This window comes from Monodon monoceros, unplaced genomic scaffold (genome assembly GCF_005190385.1).
Source record: "Monodon monoceros isolate NGI ecotype Baffin Bay Population unplaced genomic scaffold, NGI_Narwhal_1 Super_Scaffold_21, whole genome shotgun sequence".
Lineage (NCBI taxonomy): Eukaryota > Metazoa > Chordata > Mammalia > Artiodactyla > Monodontidae > Monodon > Monodon monoceros.
In genome coordinates this window covers 8,709,560-8,724,480 of record NW_021703778.1, presented here as the reverse complement: position 1 = coordinate 8,724,480, position 14,921 = coordinate 8,709,560, and the positions used below count along the sequence as shown (strand labels likewise).

At 41.3% G+C, this 14,921-nt stretch overlaps 1 protein-coding gene across 6 annotated transcripts in view; it reads left to right on the top strand.

Annotated features, from left to right (window-relative positions):
• The window catches only part of OPTN (optineurin), a 42,345-nt gene that overhangs the window by 11,523 nt on the left and 15,901 nt on the right, over window positions 1-14,921 (top strand). For all 6 annotated transcript variants that reach the window (XM_029238053.1, XM_029238055.1, XM_029238056.1 and 3 more), the window contains 4 exons: window positions 1,036-1,197; window positions 3,447-3,520; window positions 5,677-5,811; window positions 14,180-14,282. In XM_029238053.1, coding sequence (XP_029093886.1) covers window positions 1,036-1,197; window positions 3,447-3,520; window positions 5,677-5,811; window positions 14,180-14,282 — 474 coding nt within the window. The remainder of the gene's footprint in view (window positions 1-1,035; window positions 1,198-3,446; window positions 3,521-5,676; window positions 5,812-14,179; window positions 14,283-14,921) is intronic.

Here is a 14,921-nt window from a genome sequence, read left to right as displayed (position 1 = left end):
GTGTGTGTGTGTGTGTGTGTGTGTGTGTGTGTGTGTGTGTGTGTGTATGAATTTTCTGTGTGTTGCAATCCTCTGATAATCTCAAGTGTATGTGTTTCTGGTGGCACCATGTCCATAAGAGCAGTGGGGGAAGAAATCAGAGAGGCTAAGAAGGTCACGACTGGAAGAGACCACAGAGACCACGTGGTACCACGTCTTTCTTTCTGAGCCGAGAAAACTGAAGCCAAGACATTGAGTGAATCCGCTCAAGGTGACACATGCTCTGATTAGCAGAGTGTGGACTAGAATCTGCTCTCCCTTCTCCCAAGTAAAAACACCACATGTCAACAGGCTCTTTCTCTTATGACTTTGTCATATGTAGTAACTGCAACAGGATGAACACAGCAGGAACTCAGGGAAATATTAATGTTTATTATTAATGTTTATAGAGGCAGAAATTTAATTTTTCCACCCTTGGTACCAGCCTGTGAATTTTCAGTTTTCTTATTTCTCACCAGACTTATTTTTAGCAACCTTAAAACATGAGCATAGAGTACTGTAGCAACCAGACTGCATACCTGGGAGAATTGTGGACCTTTCGTTGTGTTTTGTCATTACTATAACATTATGCCCTTGGTGGTTTGGCTTCTGAGTAGACATGACAAGAATGGGGAGAGTGGGGGTGGGTATGCATTGTAGGGGGGAAAAAAAAGGCAAGAGGTTGAGTTGTGGCAGTTCTTTGTGGAATTTTGGACTAGAAGTTACAAGTCTGCCATCGCCAAAGTCTGGCTGGTTATTTTCATGGCATCAGATTATTTCAGCATGCTGAGGAAGCCTTTCTTGTCATGAGGTTATTTTAACTTCCAATTATTTGCATGTGATAAAATAATGTAAGCTTTTCCATTTTAATTGGCATGTCAAAATAAATTGCTAAGGATAAGCTAGAATATCCTACTGTAAAGCATAGCTGTCTTGCCAGTGGGTATGGAGACACTCGAGTTTGATGGCCAAGTCCCTAGCGTGATTCATTAATTCACTTTGCTCCTCGTCCCCAAGGTCCCCAAGGCAGAAGCAGAACCGGAAGTGGAACAGCTGAAGACCCAGGTGGCACGCCTTCAAGCTGAAAAGGTCGATCTGCTGGGAATCGTGTCTGAATTACAACTCAAGCTGAACTCAGGTGGCCCCTCCGAAGACTCCTTTGTTGAAATCAGGATGGCTGTAAGTGTGTTGGTTTTGGTTTTGTTTTAAGCAAGTTACAAAAACCTCACCTGGACAGCTGCTACAAATACCACCATTTCCTTTCAACATGAGGTAGCCAGATAGTGGGGAAACTTCAGCGTAGTCAATGTAAATGTATAACATAATGCTTGTGGCTATCATAGCTGAAATGGAAAATACTGATTACCTTTTATGACCAAAGAGATAGTCCTTTTTCTTCCAGTATGTCCTGACAAATTTATGTGACTGACCTAAAAAGAAAAAAAAGGCATAAACTTTTTCAGCCCAGGCCTCAAAGCTGTGTTCAGCATTTCACTTAGGTAAGCGGAGTTGTGATCAGATGTGGTAAAATCAAAAGGCTTTAAAACACTTACTAATAACAGAACCCTCTTTTCAAGCAAAGTCTTACGAGGAACGTTGATATAGTAAAACTAAGAAGTGGAGAAAAGAAAGAGCAGAGCAGCTCTGGTTGTACCCTCAGGGAATACCCTGGCTTGTCCCTCCCCTCTAACGGCAGCTGCTAGGGAACCCCCGAGAACAGGGTTTGAAGGCAGGGTGGTCTAACTGGCATTTATGTGCAACCCCAAATGATGCGAGCTGGGCGAGGCAGCATGTGCCAGCCCATCCCTGGTGGGAAGCATGTGTCAGGGTAGCTGGCGTGCAGGCAGTCCTGCTAAAGAGTACAGAAGGTAAGTGAAGCCCAGAGGGACCTCTCCTCTGCTACTAGAAAAAAACTGCATACAGGGTGAGGGAGACAAGCACAGGAGGAGAAAATCCTCCCTCACACACACAGTCACTCCGGCGTTGTCGGAGTACACGTCTGATACAGGCAGAGAGGTTACCTGTGTCTCTGAAAAAGAAAACTCGACTTTGTAGGTAAGTGGGAGTGGGGCGGGGTGAGGGGCACCTTACGAAAGCTTAATAACTAATGGATGTGTCTGAAATGGTCGAGTGCGACTTTACCTTCTCATTTATTTGCTGTGCACAAGGTGAACAGAGTTGCAAAATGGCTCTTAATAGCTCTACCACCCACGCCCCTCATAAATTTTCGATGAATAGGGGCTGAAGTCAAGCGAAGTAAAATACTAATCAGGAAGTACACTAATGTCAGAGGACTCTTTCTGCAAGTGAGCAAAGATTATGAAAACACAGCGTTGATCAAAGAGCGTTAACCTTCTGCAGATAGCTGATAAAATTCAGGAAGCCCAAGGAGCGTATCAGAAGTTTCCAAATGAGGCTTCTTTCTTTGGGATGAATGGTTAGCATAATATTCTCCCTCACTGATGAGTGACAGTTATTTCTAGTGTCAACATGTTTTTCTTGCCTTGCTTCTGTGAACAGAAAAGCACTGCCCAAGATTTAGGAACGGTGTGCACACACAGAATTGTCTAGAACCATCTCTGTATTTTTGGAAGATCTTTCTGCTAGCTCACTGGAATAGAAATGTCTTTCAAGGGACTTCCCTGGTGGTCCAGTGGTTAAGAATCTGCCTTCCGATGCCGGGGATGCCGGTTTGTTTCCTGGTCAGGGACCTAAGATCCCACATGCTGCAGGGCAATGAAGCCCACGTGCCACAACTAGAGATAAGCCTGTACGCTGCAACGAAAGATCCCGCATGCCTCAACTAAGACCCGACGCAGCCAAATAAATAAATAAATATTTAAAAAAAGAAAAAGAAAAAGAAACGTCTTTCAAATCATTTAAGTGTCTTAGTCTTCCTGTTCCCTAAGTGGCCCGACATGCATACAGATTTCTAATAGGAGCTAACCTATGCTTGTGAGCCTTGCCCAGAGAAAACAGCCTTCTTTTCAACGTGGCTTCAGCAAGTCCTAACATTTTGCATGTTAAAGGACTGTGTGGGAAAGATATGTGGAACTGTCACTAGCTCTGTGTGACCTTAATCTGGTGGGGGAGAAGGGAACTGCCAAGGAGAAAGAGAAGAAGATAAGCTTTCTTGTGCTGGGGGTCAGGTTGACTGCTGAATGAGAGGAGCCCGACCTTCTTGACCTTCTTGACCTTCTCGTCTTCGCCTGGATGTTTATAGTCCTGACGGGGAGTGCAGGTTGAGGGAAGGGTGAATTTCCATTACATTTGAGTGACCGAATTTAAACATCTCACATTTCCACGTTTGATAGGTTCCTTGGGTTGTGTGTCATCCAAATTCCTGCTCTTTTGCCTTTTTCTCTTTTGATAAGGAATTTGTCTTGCAGACATACTATGTTAAATCCCTTTCATTTCTGCTTTTACAGGAGGGAGAAGCAGATGTGGCAACGAAAGAAATCAAGCCAAGTCCTGGGCCCACAAGAACTGATTCCACTGACACGTATGTGAAGACAGACTAGAGCTTTCGGACAGACACGCTGGGCAGTCTTGTCACTTTCAGCTCTCCCCTGGGAGGCCAAACATGGTGGGCTGAAAAAGCCACTTATTAATTTATACCGGGACCTTTCAAGAATGTTCCATTTGAATTGCTATTTAATGTTGCAGCCCAAACTGGTGGAGAAGAAAAACTATGTTTGGTGCCTTTGTCGGTGAACTGACCCCTCACCACTCTGTGTAGAGGTGTTTCATCTCCATCAGATGGGCAGTGAAAACAAGCTTCTTCTCAATTAAGAGACCCATGTTTCCTGATTTGTTTACCAGTGCAGTCTGATCCGGACCAGGCTGCCCAGCTGATAAGGGGGAAGTTTCCATTTTGTCTTCCCTGTTCATTCCCGAGTACAAGCCAAGGTGACTAATTCAGGATAATCTTCCATAGCAATGACTGTTGTTGCTCTGAGTGATGGTGGCTGTTTTTTGAAAGTGCCCAGATATCTTACCTGGGGAATTGCAAGTAGACTTGTGACAAGTAGATATTAGGAAGCCGACATCTTAAGAGGTGGGGGGACCTTGAGGAGGAGACGGCAGGGGAACTGGGCACCTGAGTCTCTTGCAAGCAGCTCTGACCCAGAATGCGCTGTCAGCTCATCCTCTGTAAGCAGGTTCCTACTGCATGACTCTGCTTAAGAAGAGTTATCTGAAAATTTCCCTAAGGAGCTCTTCCCTCATAGGCTTTTAGTATCTTTTTTCTATAACTTGATGAATGTACTTATAAAACATAAAAGTGGGTTATTTTCTTTTTCAGTTATGCTCCCAAGCCTTTGTATAAGGGAGAAAATCAGGATTAGATAATATTTTTTCATCAAACAGCACAGTTGGCAGAAATGAAAGTTACTCCCTTTTTTAGTTAGAAATTCCTCAGCTTCCCCCTTTCCCCTATTGCTTTTTTTAAAATAAATTATTTATTTATATTTATTTATCTTTGTCTGCATTGGGTCTTTGTTGCTGCGCGCAGGCTTTCTCTAGTTGCAGCGAGCGGGGGCTACTCTTTGTTGCAGTGCGTGGGCTTCTCTCTAGTTGTGGCGTGTGGGTTTTCTCTTCTCTAGTTGTGGCGCGCAGGCTCTAGGGCGTGTGAGCTCTGTAGTTGTGGCGCAGGTCCAGAGCACTTGGGCTCTGTAGTTTGCGGCAGGCGGGCTCTGGTTGAGGCGCGCCAGCTCAGCAGTTGTGGTGCACAGGCTTAGTTGCCCCACGCCATGTGGGATCTTAGTTCCCTGACCAGGGATCGAACCCGCATCCCCTGCATTGTAAGGCTGATTCTTTACCACTGGACCACCAGGGAAGTCCCCACACAGCTATTTTTTAATAACAGCTTCCTTACCCTGTTTGAAAGTATTTTAAGGAGTCAGAGATGGATTTCTAGGTTCAGAGTTTGAGCTTTGGTGACAGGAACTGGGATTGAATCCTAGCTTTTTGTTAGATCTGTGACCTTGAGTAGGTTAGTGAAAGAGCAGCTGCCGTTGGCTTCAGCATAGTTGTCCAGAATGTTTAGTTGCTGCAGTGCTCATTGTGGTTTTCTTCATCATTGAACTGCCTCTTGATTTAATCTGAGTTGGAAATCAAGAAAAATATTTGACATGCCAACAGTGCCTACATTTCTCTGCTCTAATTGTTTGAAACCAGAAACAAAAATGATTTTCTTCTCCTGACTAGAGAACGTGGTGGTTTCGGTCGAGTTGGAGAAATGCCGGTGGTCTGCATGTCACCATAGGCAGCACACATGCTTGTGCCCTTTGTATGACTGTGGTCTTCCTGGAGATTAGTCCTCTAGGAAAGCCGGACACCAAAAACCAGGGCTACCTCTGCCCCACTGTTTCGGTGGGTCCTGTGGTCTGGTGCCGTGGACATGGTGACCATTTGGAGGAAGTGAGCACGTGCAGTGTAAATCGAGCCTACCCATCAGTCCCCACTCCTTCCCTGGAAAGCATGGAGGAGTGAGGCACTGGTGGTCACCGAGCCAGCTGTGCTTGATCTGTAAATGAGAATTAACTAGAGAATATTCTGGAAAGCAGTTCCTTTAAACTGGTTCCAGTAATATTCGTAGACTCTGACATTTTTGTTTTCTCATGAAAACCTTTTAACCTTTATGCTGTCCTGATATAGGAGCAAATCTGCAGAAGGTGCCAGGAATTATTTGGAATTTGAGGAATTAACTGTGAGCCAGCTCCTGCTTTGTCTAAGGGAAGGAAACCAGAAGGTGGAGAGACTTGAACTTGCCCTCAAGGAAGCCAAAGAAAGGTATGAAATAGGCTACGCGAAATATGCATACATTGCTTTTTTTTTTTTTTAAGAAGATGTTGGGGGTAGGAGTTTATTAATTAATTAATTTATTTTTGCCGTGTTGTGTCTTCGTTTCTGTGCGAGGGCTTTCTCTAGTTGTGGCGAGCAGGGGCCACTCTTCATCGCGGTGCTCAGGCCTCTCACTATCGCGGCCTCTCTTGTTGCGGAGCACAGGCTCCAGACACGCAGCCTCAGTAGTTGTGGCTCACGGGCCTAGTTGCTCCGCGGCATGTGGGATCCTCCCAAACCAGGGCTCAAACCCGTGTCCCCTGCATTAGCAGGCAGATTCTCAACCACTGCGCCACCAGGGAAGCCCCATACATTGCTTTTTTAATAGTTTTATTGAGATATAATTAAGATACCATACAATTCATCCATTTGAAGTGTACGTTTCAATTTTTTTTTTTTTAGAATATTCACAGAGTTATGTAGCCTTTACCACATTATAATTTTAGAACATTTTTCCTTCCAAATAAGCAACCCAATACCTGTTAGCACTCACTCCCCATTCCTCCTAGTAATTCTACTTTCTGTCTCCATAGACTTACCTTTTCTGGACACTTCATACAAATGGAATCATACAACATGTAGTCTTTTGTGATTGGATTATTTTATTTAGCATAATGTTTTCAAAGTTTATCCATGGTGTAGCATGTGTCAGCTCTTTTCTCGTTGCCAAATAATATTCCGTGATGTAACTAGACAACGTTTTGTTTATCTCGTCATCATTTGATGAACATTGGGATTGTTCCCACTTTTTTCCCATTATGAATAATATTTGCTCTCAACATTCATGCACAATATTTTGTGTGGACATATCTTTTTAATTCTCTGGGTATATACCTAGGAGTTGAATTGCTGGGTCACATGGTTACTGTTGAATATTTTGAGGAACTACCAAACTGTTTTCCACAGTGGCTGCACCATTTTACATTCTCACCAGCAATGTATGAGGGTTCCACTTACTCCACATCCACATGAACACCACTGTTGTGTATCTTTTTGATTATGACCATCCTCGTGGATGTGAAGTGGTATCTCATTGTGACTTTGATTCTGTTTCCCCAATGGCCAATAATTTTGGGCATCTTTTCATGTTGGCCATTTGTATATCTTCTTCTTTGCCCATTTAAAAAAATTGGATTGTCTTTTAATTATTGAATGGTAAGAGTTCATTAATATTCTGGATACAAGTCCTTTATGAGGTATATGGTTTGCAAATATTTTCTCCCAGTCTGTGACTTATCTTTTCACTTCCTTGATGCCATCATTTGCCAAAAAAATAAAATTTTTTAATTTTGATCTAGTCCTGTTTATCTGTTTGGTTTTTTGTCCCTCCTGCTTTTGGTGTTGTATCTAAGAAACCATTGCCTAACCCAAGGTTACAAAGATTCACCCCCTGTGTTTTTTCCTAAGAGTTTTATACTTTTAGCTCTTACATTTAAGTCTGTGATCCATATTGAGTACATTTTTGTGCATGGTGTGAGGTAAGGGTCCAACTACATTCTTGCATATGTAGATATATTGCTGTCCCACACCATTTGTTGAAAAGATAATTCTTTTCCTCACTGAATTGTCTTGACACCCCTGGTGTAGATCAGTTGACCATAAATGTAAAGATTAATTCCTAAAGACTCAATTTTATTCAGTTGATCTATATGTCTATCCTTATGTCAGTACTACACAGTCTTGATTACTTTAGTTCTGTAGTAAATTTTGAAATTGGGAAATGCAAGTCCTCCAATTTTGTTCTTCTTTTAAAAGACTGTTTTGACTATTCTGGGTCCCTTGTTTTTTTTTTAAGTAATTCTTAAGATAAGTTTGTTAATTTGGGGGGAAAAGCCAGCTGGGATTTTGTTAGGGATTGCATTGAATCTGGAGATCGATTTGGGAAGCATTGCCATCTTAACAATATTAAGTCTTCTGATCCATAAACATGGGTGTTTTTCCATTTACTTAGGTCATCCTTAATTTCTTTCAATGATGTGTTGTAGTTTTCAGCATACAGGTCTTGCACTTCTTTTTCAAAATTTATTCCTTTGTATTCTAGTCTTTTTGGTGCTATTATACATGAAATTGTTTTCTTAATTTCATTTTTGGTTTATTCATTGCTAGTGTAGAGAAATACAACTGATTTTTTTTTTTTTTTTTTTTTTTTTGGCGGTACGCGGGCCTCTCACTGTTGTGGCCTCTCCCGTTGCGGAGCACAGGCTCCAGACGCGCAGGCTTAGCGGCCAATGGCTCACGGGCCTAGCCGCTCTGCGGCACGTGGGATCTTCCCGGACCGGGGCACAAACCCGTGTCCCCTGCATCGGCAGGCGGACTCTCAACCACTGCACCACCAGGGAAGCCCCTACAACTGATTTTTGTATATTGATCTTGTTGCCTGCAACCTTGCTGCATTCATTTATTAGTGCTAATCATTTTTTTAGTGGATTCCTTAGGATTTTCTGTAAACAAGATCATGTCATTTGCAAAGAAATAGTGTTACTTCTTCCTTACCAACTAGGATTCCTTTTATTTCTTTTTTTTTGCGTAATTGCCCTGGCTAGACTTCCCATACAGTGTTAAATAAAAGAGCAGAAAGTAGACATCCTTGTCTTGTTCCTGATCTTAGGAGAGAACGCTTTCAGTCTTTCACCATTAAGCTGCTATTACCTTTGTTTTTCATAGATGCTTTTATCAAGTTGAGAAGCTCCCTTCTATTTCTAGTTGCAATTTTTATCATGAAAGGGTTTTGGATTTTGTTAAATGCTTTTTCTGAGTCTATGAAGATGACTGTATGGGGTTTTTTTTTAAATATTTACCTTTATTTATTTGGCTGTGCCAGGTCTTCACTGCAGCATGGGGATCTTTTTAGTTGTGGCATGCGGGCTCTTAGTTGTGGCATGCAGACTTTTAGCTGTGGCATGCATATGGGCTCTAGTTCCCTGACCATGGATCGAACCTGAGCCCCCTGCATTGGATCACAGAGTCTTAACCACTGGCCCACCAGGGAAGTCCCTGTATGGGTTTTTTTAACCTCTATTAATATAATGTATTACATCGATTGATTTTCCAATGTCAAACTAACTTTTCACCCCTGGATAAATCCCACTTGGTCATGACGTAAGATCTTTTTTATATGTTGCTGGTTTGGATTGCTAGTCTTTTGTTAAGGATCTTTGCATCTGTATACCTAAGGGGTACTGGTCTGTAGTTTTCTTTTCTTATGTTGTCTTTGTCTGGCTTTGGTATAAGGGAAATACTGGCCTCATAGAATGTGGTATACACACGCACTTTAGGATAAAATTTATTTACCTCATAGAGTTGTGAAGTCAATGAATTTCTACGTGTGAATGAACTTTTTATGAAGGCAAAGTGTGAAATCACATAAGACGGGGGAGATAATGCAACAGTTTTAGGGTTCCATTGATTGCAACATTTAATAATAAATATACTATAAATAGGATATACTATAATATACATAAATATATTATGTCTGAGACATAATTAATTCTCTCAGACATTATAAATGGCTCATTAATCTTAAAATTATAGCACTATAAGAAGCACTTTCTAACTGAAGCAGTTGAAATTTTTAACTATAAGATCTGTTTTTAAAATATGAAGCTTAAGTTATTTATTCAGAATGAGGGTAACCTAGAATATTCAGTGTTTGTCCAATGACTTATTTGATCGTCAGCTCTTCTCAGAGGTGAAAAAGGTATGATAGCTATGAATCGTAGGTTTTTACCCCATATCCTACTGCTGTCCCTTAGAAAAGTTCAGAGGTTAACTTCCAGGAAACTAGTACCATGTATTCTAATGGAGTAAAATATTCATCCTGCCTTTTTGACAAGTCCCAAAATCTAGTAATAATGCACAGAAAAATAATTAAGTAAAAGCATTCTTTTTACACCTTAATTATTCCAGCCAATTTTTAAAGGGAAGACGTTTTGCTTTGAAAAAGACCCTTAATAGTCATAAGTAATCAGTGTGTTTCTGTTTCATTGGCACGTTTACCCTCCTGAGTTCTGCACACCATTCTAAGAAGTCAAGTTAAGCCAGTAATTCATCCTTCCTCAGATAACATGATTAGCTTTAACAATAAAAGTATAAACTTAGGAATTTTCTGATTATACATCCGGATCTTTCATATAATCTAGTATATATTTCCTGCTTTCAAAATAATGATAGCTCTCTGTCTGGAGGTATAGCTTTTCAGATTGCAGCTAGGAAGTCAGGCCTGACTTTGAGATGGGTGTTTCCCTCTCTCACCCTGAGCTCCCTGTAAAGGCCCCCTTTCTCAATAGCATTAAATTTCCATTTTGTGAGTCAGCCTTCTTGCAGTATTTAACATCTGGCAAGTCAGTGATTGGTTGCCAAGAGTAATGTTCCCCATGTGGGTATTAGGATGACCTCCTGGCTAAGGTCGGACTGAAACCAAGAAATAAAATCACTGATTCCTGGACAACCTGGCTTGATTTACTATGTGGGATATGATGGAAAGACGTTCCAAGACCTAACATGTCTTCTTCTCAAATACATAAGTCAGTCTTCAACCATTTTCATGAGAAATAGGGGTAACAGACAGTTTAAAATTTACTCTGAAAAGTTTTAGGGATTTGTGGGGACAGCGGACAACAGACTTGCCTTTCTTCCATTGTTTGCCAGGATTCATATTTCGTGCAATTTGTGTCTTCTGAACTAACTTAAACTGATAGCCAGGAAGGAGAGAGAAAGTATACATGAAGTGTGACCCGGGACAATCAAGAGGTAGTAGGGAAAAGTCAGCCGAGATGAAAATTTGCCCTACAAAATTAAGTTGAAATTCAAATGTAAGTCAGAAGCCTGCGTCATATGTGAGTGGCGTGATAACGGCCCATCCTTCAACCCTGCACCAACCAGCTCTTGGCCCATTGATTTGCTTAGCTAGAAACAGTGCCTGTGCACCAGTTGGGTTGGGCAGTTTGCAACAGATACTAATGCTGTTTGTTTATTTGTTATTATCACTAAGTTTTTAATTTTTTTTTAAATTTTTTTTTTTTCGGTATGCGGGCCTCTCACTGTTGTGGCCTCTCCTGCTGCGGAGCAGAGGCTCCGGATGCGCAGGCTCAGCGGCCATGGCTCACGGGCCCAGCCGTTCCACAGCATGTGGGATCCTCCCAGACCGGGGCACGAACCCGTGTCCCCTGCATCGGCAGGCGGACTCTCAACCACTGCAGCACCAGGGAAGCCCCTATCACTAAGTTTTTTAAAAATCAGGTTTGAATTCACATAGTTTAAAGAATTGGTTCCACAAGCTTTTTATGGAAAAACAGTAATTCTTTGACCAACCCCCCTCCACCCCCCACCTCCTTTTCCTGCTTCTCAGACAACCACTTGCAACATATTTAGCTGGTTCTTTTGATACATACTCCCATATATCAAGATTAAATTGCTACTTAAATTTTGTTTCCTACTTTAGACATAATCTATTGACCTCCCGCTATGAAGGATGAGGATTTAACTGCCTTTCACCCTCACCATTGTCACTCCACACACTTCCGGGCCCTCCTTCCCACCCCACTCCAAAACTGATTATATTGACATTCAGTTAGGTCACTACTCAGTGTTTATTATTATTATGTGTACATACCCACGCACACATACAGTTCTCTGTTGAGCTGTGCTCTACGCTTTGACCACTTTTCCTTTTTTATACTTGAAAAAAAAATCTCTATGCAGAATTACCTTTATAAAAATTTGCTTAGTTTCACCATACTCTTCTCCAGTGAGGAAATCTCAATTACATTCAAACATGTTAGTAGTCTAACAGTTTTCTCTTGAAGACTTTTCTCCTGGAGTCAGCCTGGCTGTTATCTAGGTCCTGCTGTATTGTAGTCATCTTGGAATCTCCCTTTGTCATTGTCCTGTGGAATTCCTTCATCTCTACTGTGTTGGATCACCTGTTTCCTGAATCCAATGCCTTTCTCATTCCCTAAATATCTTTAAATATCTCCACTAACTTACTAAGAAAGAATATATGGGAAGGATATTTTCTGAGAACTGCATATCTGAAAATGTCTGTTTCTACCTTTTTATACTTAATGGATAATTTGGCTAGATATAGAAATCTGTATTGGATATAACTTTCCCTCCAAATTTTGAAAGCATTACTTCATCGTATTCTAGCTTTTGGTGTTAATGTTGAAAAACTCATTGCCATTCTAATTCTTAATCTTTTGGTTTAAAACTTCTTTTGTTTTTCCTCTCCCCCAAAGGTTCTTTGCTCTGTCCCAAGTTTTCTGACATTTCACATGTGCTTTGGTGTGACCTTGTTTTCATCCATTTGTTCTGGACATTCTTGGCCTCTTTCATTCTGCAAACTCATGTCTTTCAGTTCTCGAAAAATGATCTTGAAATAATTCAGGGATAATCTCTTATCCTCAGTTTTCTCTGTTCTCTCATTTTAGCACTACTGTTATTCTTAATTGGACCTCCTGGACCAGTCCTCTGACTTTCTCAACTGGGTGTTCCTCTTTTCCATTTTTCTCTCTCTCCTTATCTCTTTCTCTCCATCCCCCCTTCACTCTTGCTCTTTCTCTTTTTCTGCTTTCTGTTACATTTGATCAACTTTCATCTTCTTTGTGGGGCGGGGGACAGTTCCTTTGAATGTTCCTCTTCCATTTTATTATGGTGGTAATATGTTTCCTTCTGTCCCTAAGGATATTAATGATAGGTTTTTGTTTTTTTTTTGAAGTTTTTTCCCCTTGGCATATTCTAATTTCAGTAAGTTGTTTTATTTCCTGGTTTACTTTGTCTGTTTCATTTTAAGGTTTTCCTGAAATGTCTGGTAATCTTTACTGTTTGATCGGATTTAAGACTGGGGGGTTAGATGCTGATCAAAGTGCTGTGTGGGGCTTCCCTGGTGGTGCAGTGGTTGAGAATCCGCCTGCCAATGCAGGGGACATGGGTTCGAGCCCTGGTCCAGGAAGATCCCACATGCCACGGAGCAACTAAGCCCATGCGCCACAACTACTGAGTCTGCGCTGTAGAGCCTGTGAGCCACGACTGCTGAAGCCCGCACACCTAGAGCCCATGCTCTGCAACAAGAGAAGCCACTGCCACGAGAAGCCCGCACACCGCAACAAAGAGTAGCCCCCGCTCGCCGCAACTAGAGAAAAGCCCGCACGCAGCAACGAAGACCCAACACAGCCTAAAATAAATAAATAAATAAATTTATTTAAAAACAAACAAAGTGCTGTGTGCATGTGTAGGGAGATCTGGCCGGGAGGTTTCCTTGGGGAAGTCTTACGTCAGAAACTTTAAATCTTTTCCTTATCCTGATCAAATTCTCCAGAGGAGACTTTTCCAGTCTCCTGTCTGAAGGGTACTTTTCTAGATGCCAGCGTTCTGGAGATGAGTAGGAACAGAAGGCTGAGGGTCTTAGTATTCTGTAAGTTCCCCTCTTTTCAGTAGGGAACCCAAACCCTCAACTCTGATTAATGACTCTGAGTCAAGAGACCCTTTATTTTATGACCTTCTAGTCATTCTTAAACAGGTCCCAACTTTATCCCCATGTCCAGAGGTACCTGGTGTCACTGATTCCTGAGCCTTTGGGGTCCCACAGTATGAAGTGGGTTCCATCTTGGCTCTCCCTACTGTTGGCTCAGATCCAGTCCTCTTGGGCTATCTAGTCAGTTCCCACTCATACCTAATGCTTCCCAAATCTTCTTGCTATTATTTCCTCTCCCTTTCTCTTTGTTCTTGTAGGTATGTGGCTTTGAAAAGTCATTTTAGTGGCATTCAAGGTGGGAGAAAAATTACATGCGTATATTTAAATCTACCATCTTTAACCACAAGTCTCTTTATTTCATTTGTATTGGGATGGCTTTCATATGATGATGACTCAGTGTAAGAATGTTGCTATATTTGTTTGTTTTCAGGACCTCATAAACTTATATGGGTCCCAAAAAACAAGTCTTTCCCTCTCTGCCGAATCCTTATAAAGGGACACCCACTCTCATGTAGCACATATGCATGCACATGTGTACAAACATAAAAACACAAATTTAAAAAATATTTCTGTGCATGACAATGACGTGAAAAGAGGCAGTATTTTTCAGTGTTCAAGATAAATTATACATATCTTATACCTCCATGTGCATTCATCCCTTAAATCAATTCTAGCCAATATCAGGTTGAAAGCAAAACCAGAGCTGATATAGAGAATGTGAAGAGATTTTGAAAACATTGATCTTTTATCCAGATTTTGAACAATGTTCTTTTCAGTGCTTCCACAATTGTTTTTCCTCTGGAAGCCAAAGAGAAAGTAACTTTTCTATATTCTTTAATTTTTCAGAATTTCTGATTTTGAAAAGAAAGCGAAGGATCATTGTGAGATTGAGACCCAGACAGAGGGGCGCACAGAACAAGAGAAAGAAGAGGAGAAAGGCACAGAAACTGTGGGTACTAAGTGTCTAAGACTGTTACTACACCCCCGATGGACAAAGAGTAGTGCAGGCGCTGGAGCCGCGTCTTGTGATGTGTTATTGGCTTTAGCAATAGAGAAATAATTTCCATGTTGAATATTTTCTGTTTCTCTCATATTTCCTTGTCCTGATCTGAATTTCATTCATTGTAAATTGTACTGAGATGTATTCCTGTCCTAGTGATTCTAGGAAATCACGTCTCTCTCTCTTCTTGGCTGATTTTCTCTCCAGAATTCCTAAGTGGACAGGCCCACTAATTGAGAAAGGAATTTTGTCCAATTTATAATAAGATCATTTGAGGATGTGACCCAGAAACGTAAGGTAGCATTGAAAGACCTTGGTTCTATCCCACTACTTGTTTGAACAAAATAGTATGAACAAAAAAGGCTCATTTTTATATACATGCTCATATACATTTCTGTTCTGTGGCAACTCAGAGACGTGCCTCGTAGCCTGCAAACAGTCCGAAGCTTGGGGAAAGGTGATGAAGGCAGGAAGTTGTAAGACCCACAGTAGCCCGTGAGAAAGGCATTTACATAAAATACTTTAGCGAATTTATTTATTCAGCAAATATATATCAAATGCCTACTGTATGCCATGCTCTGGGCTGCG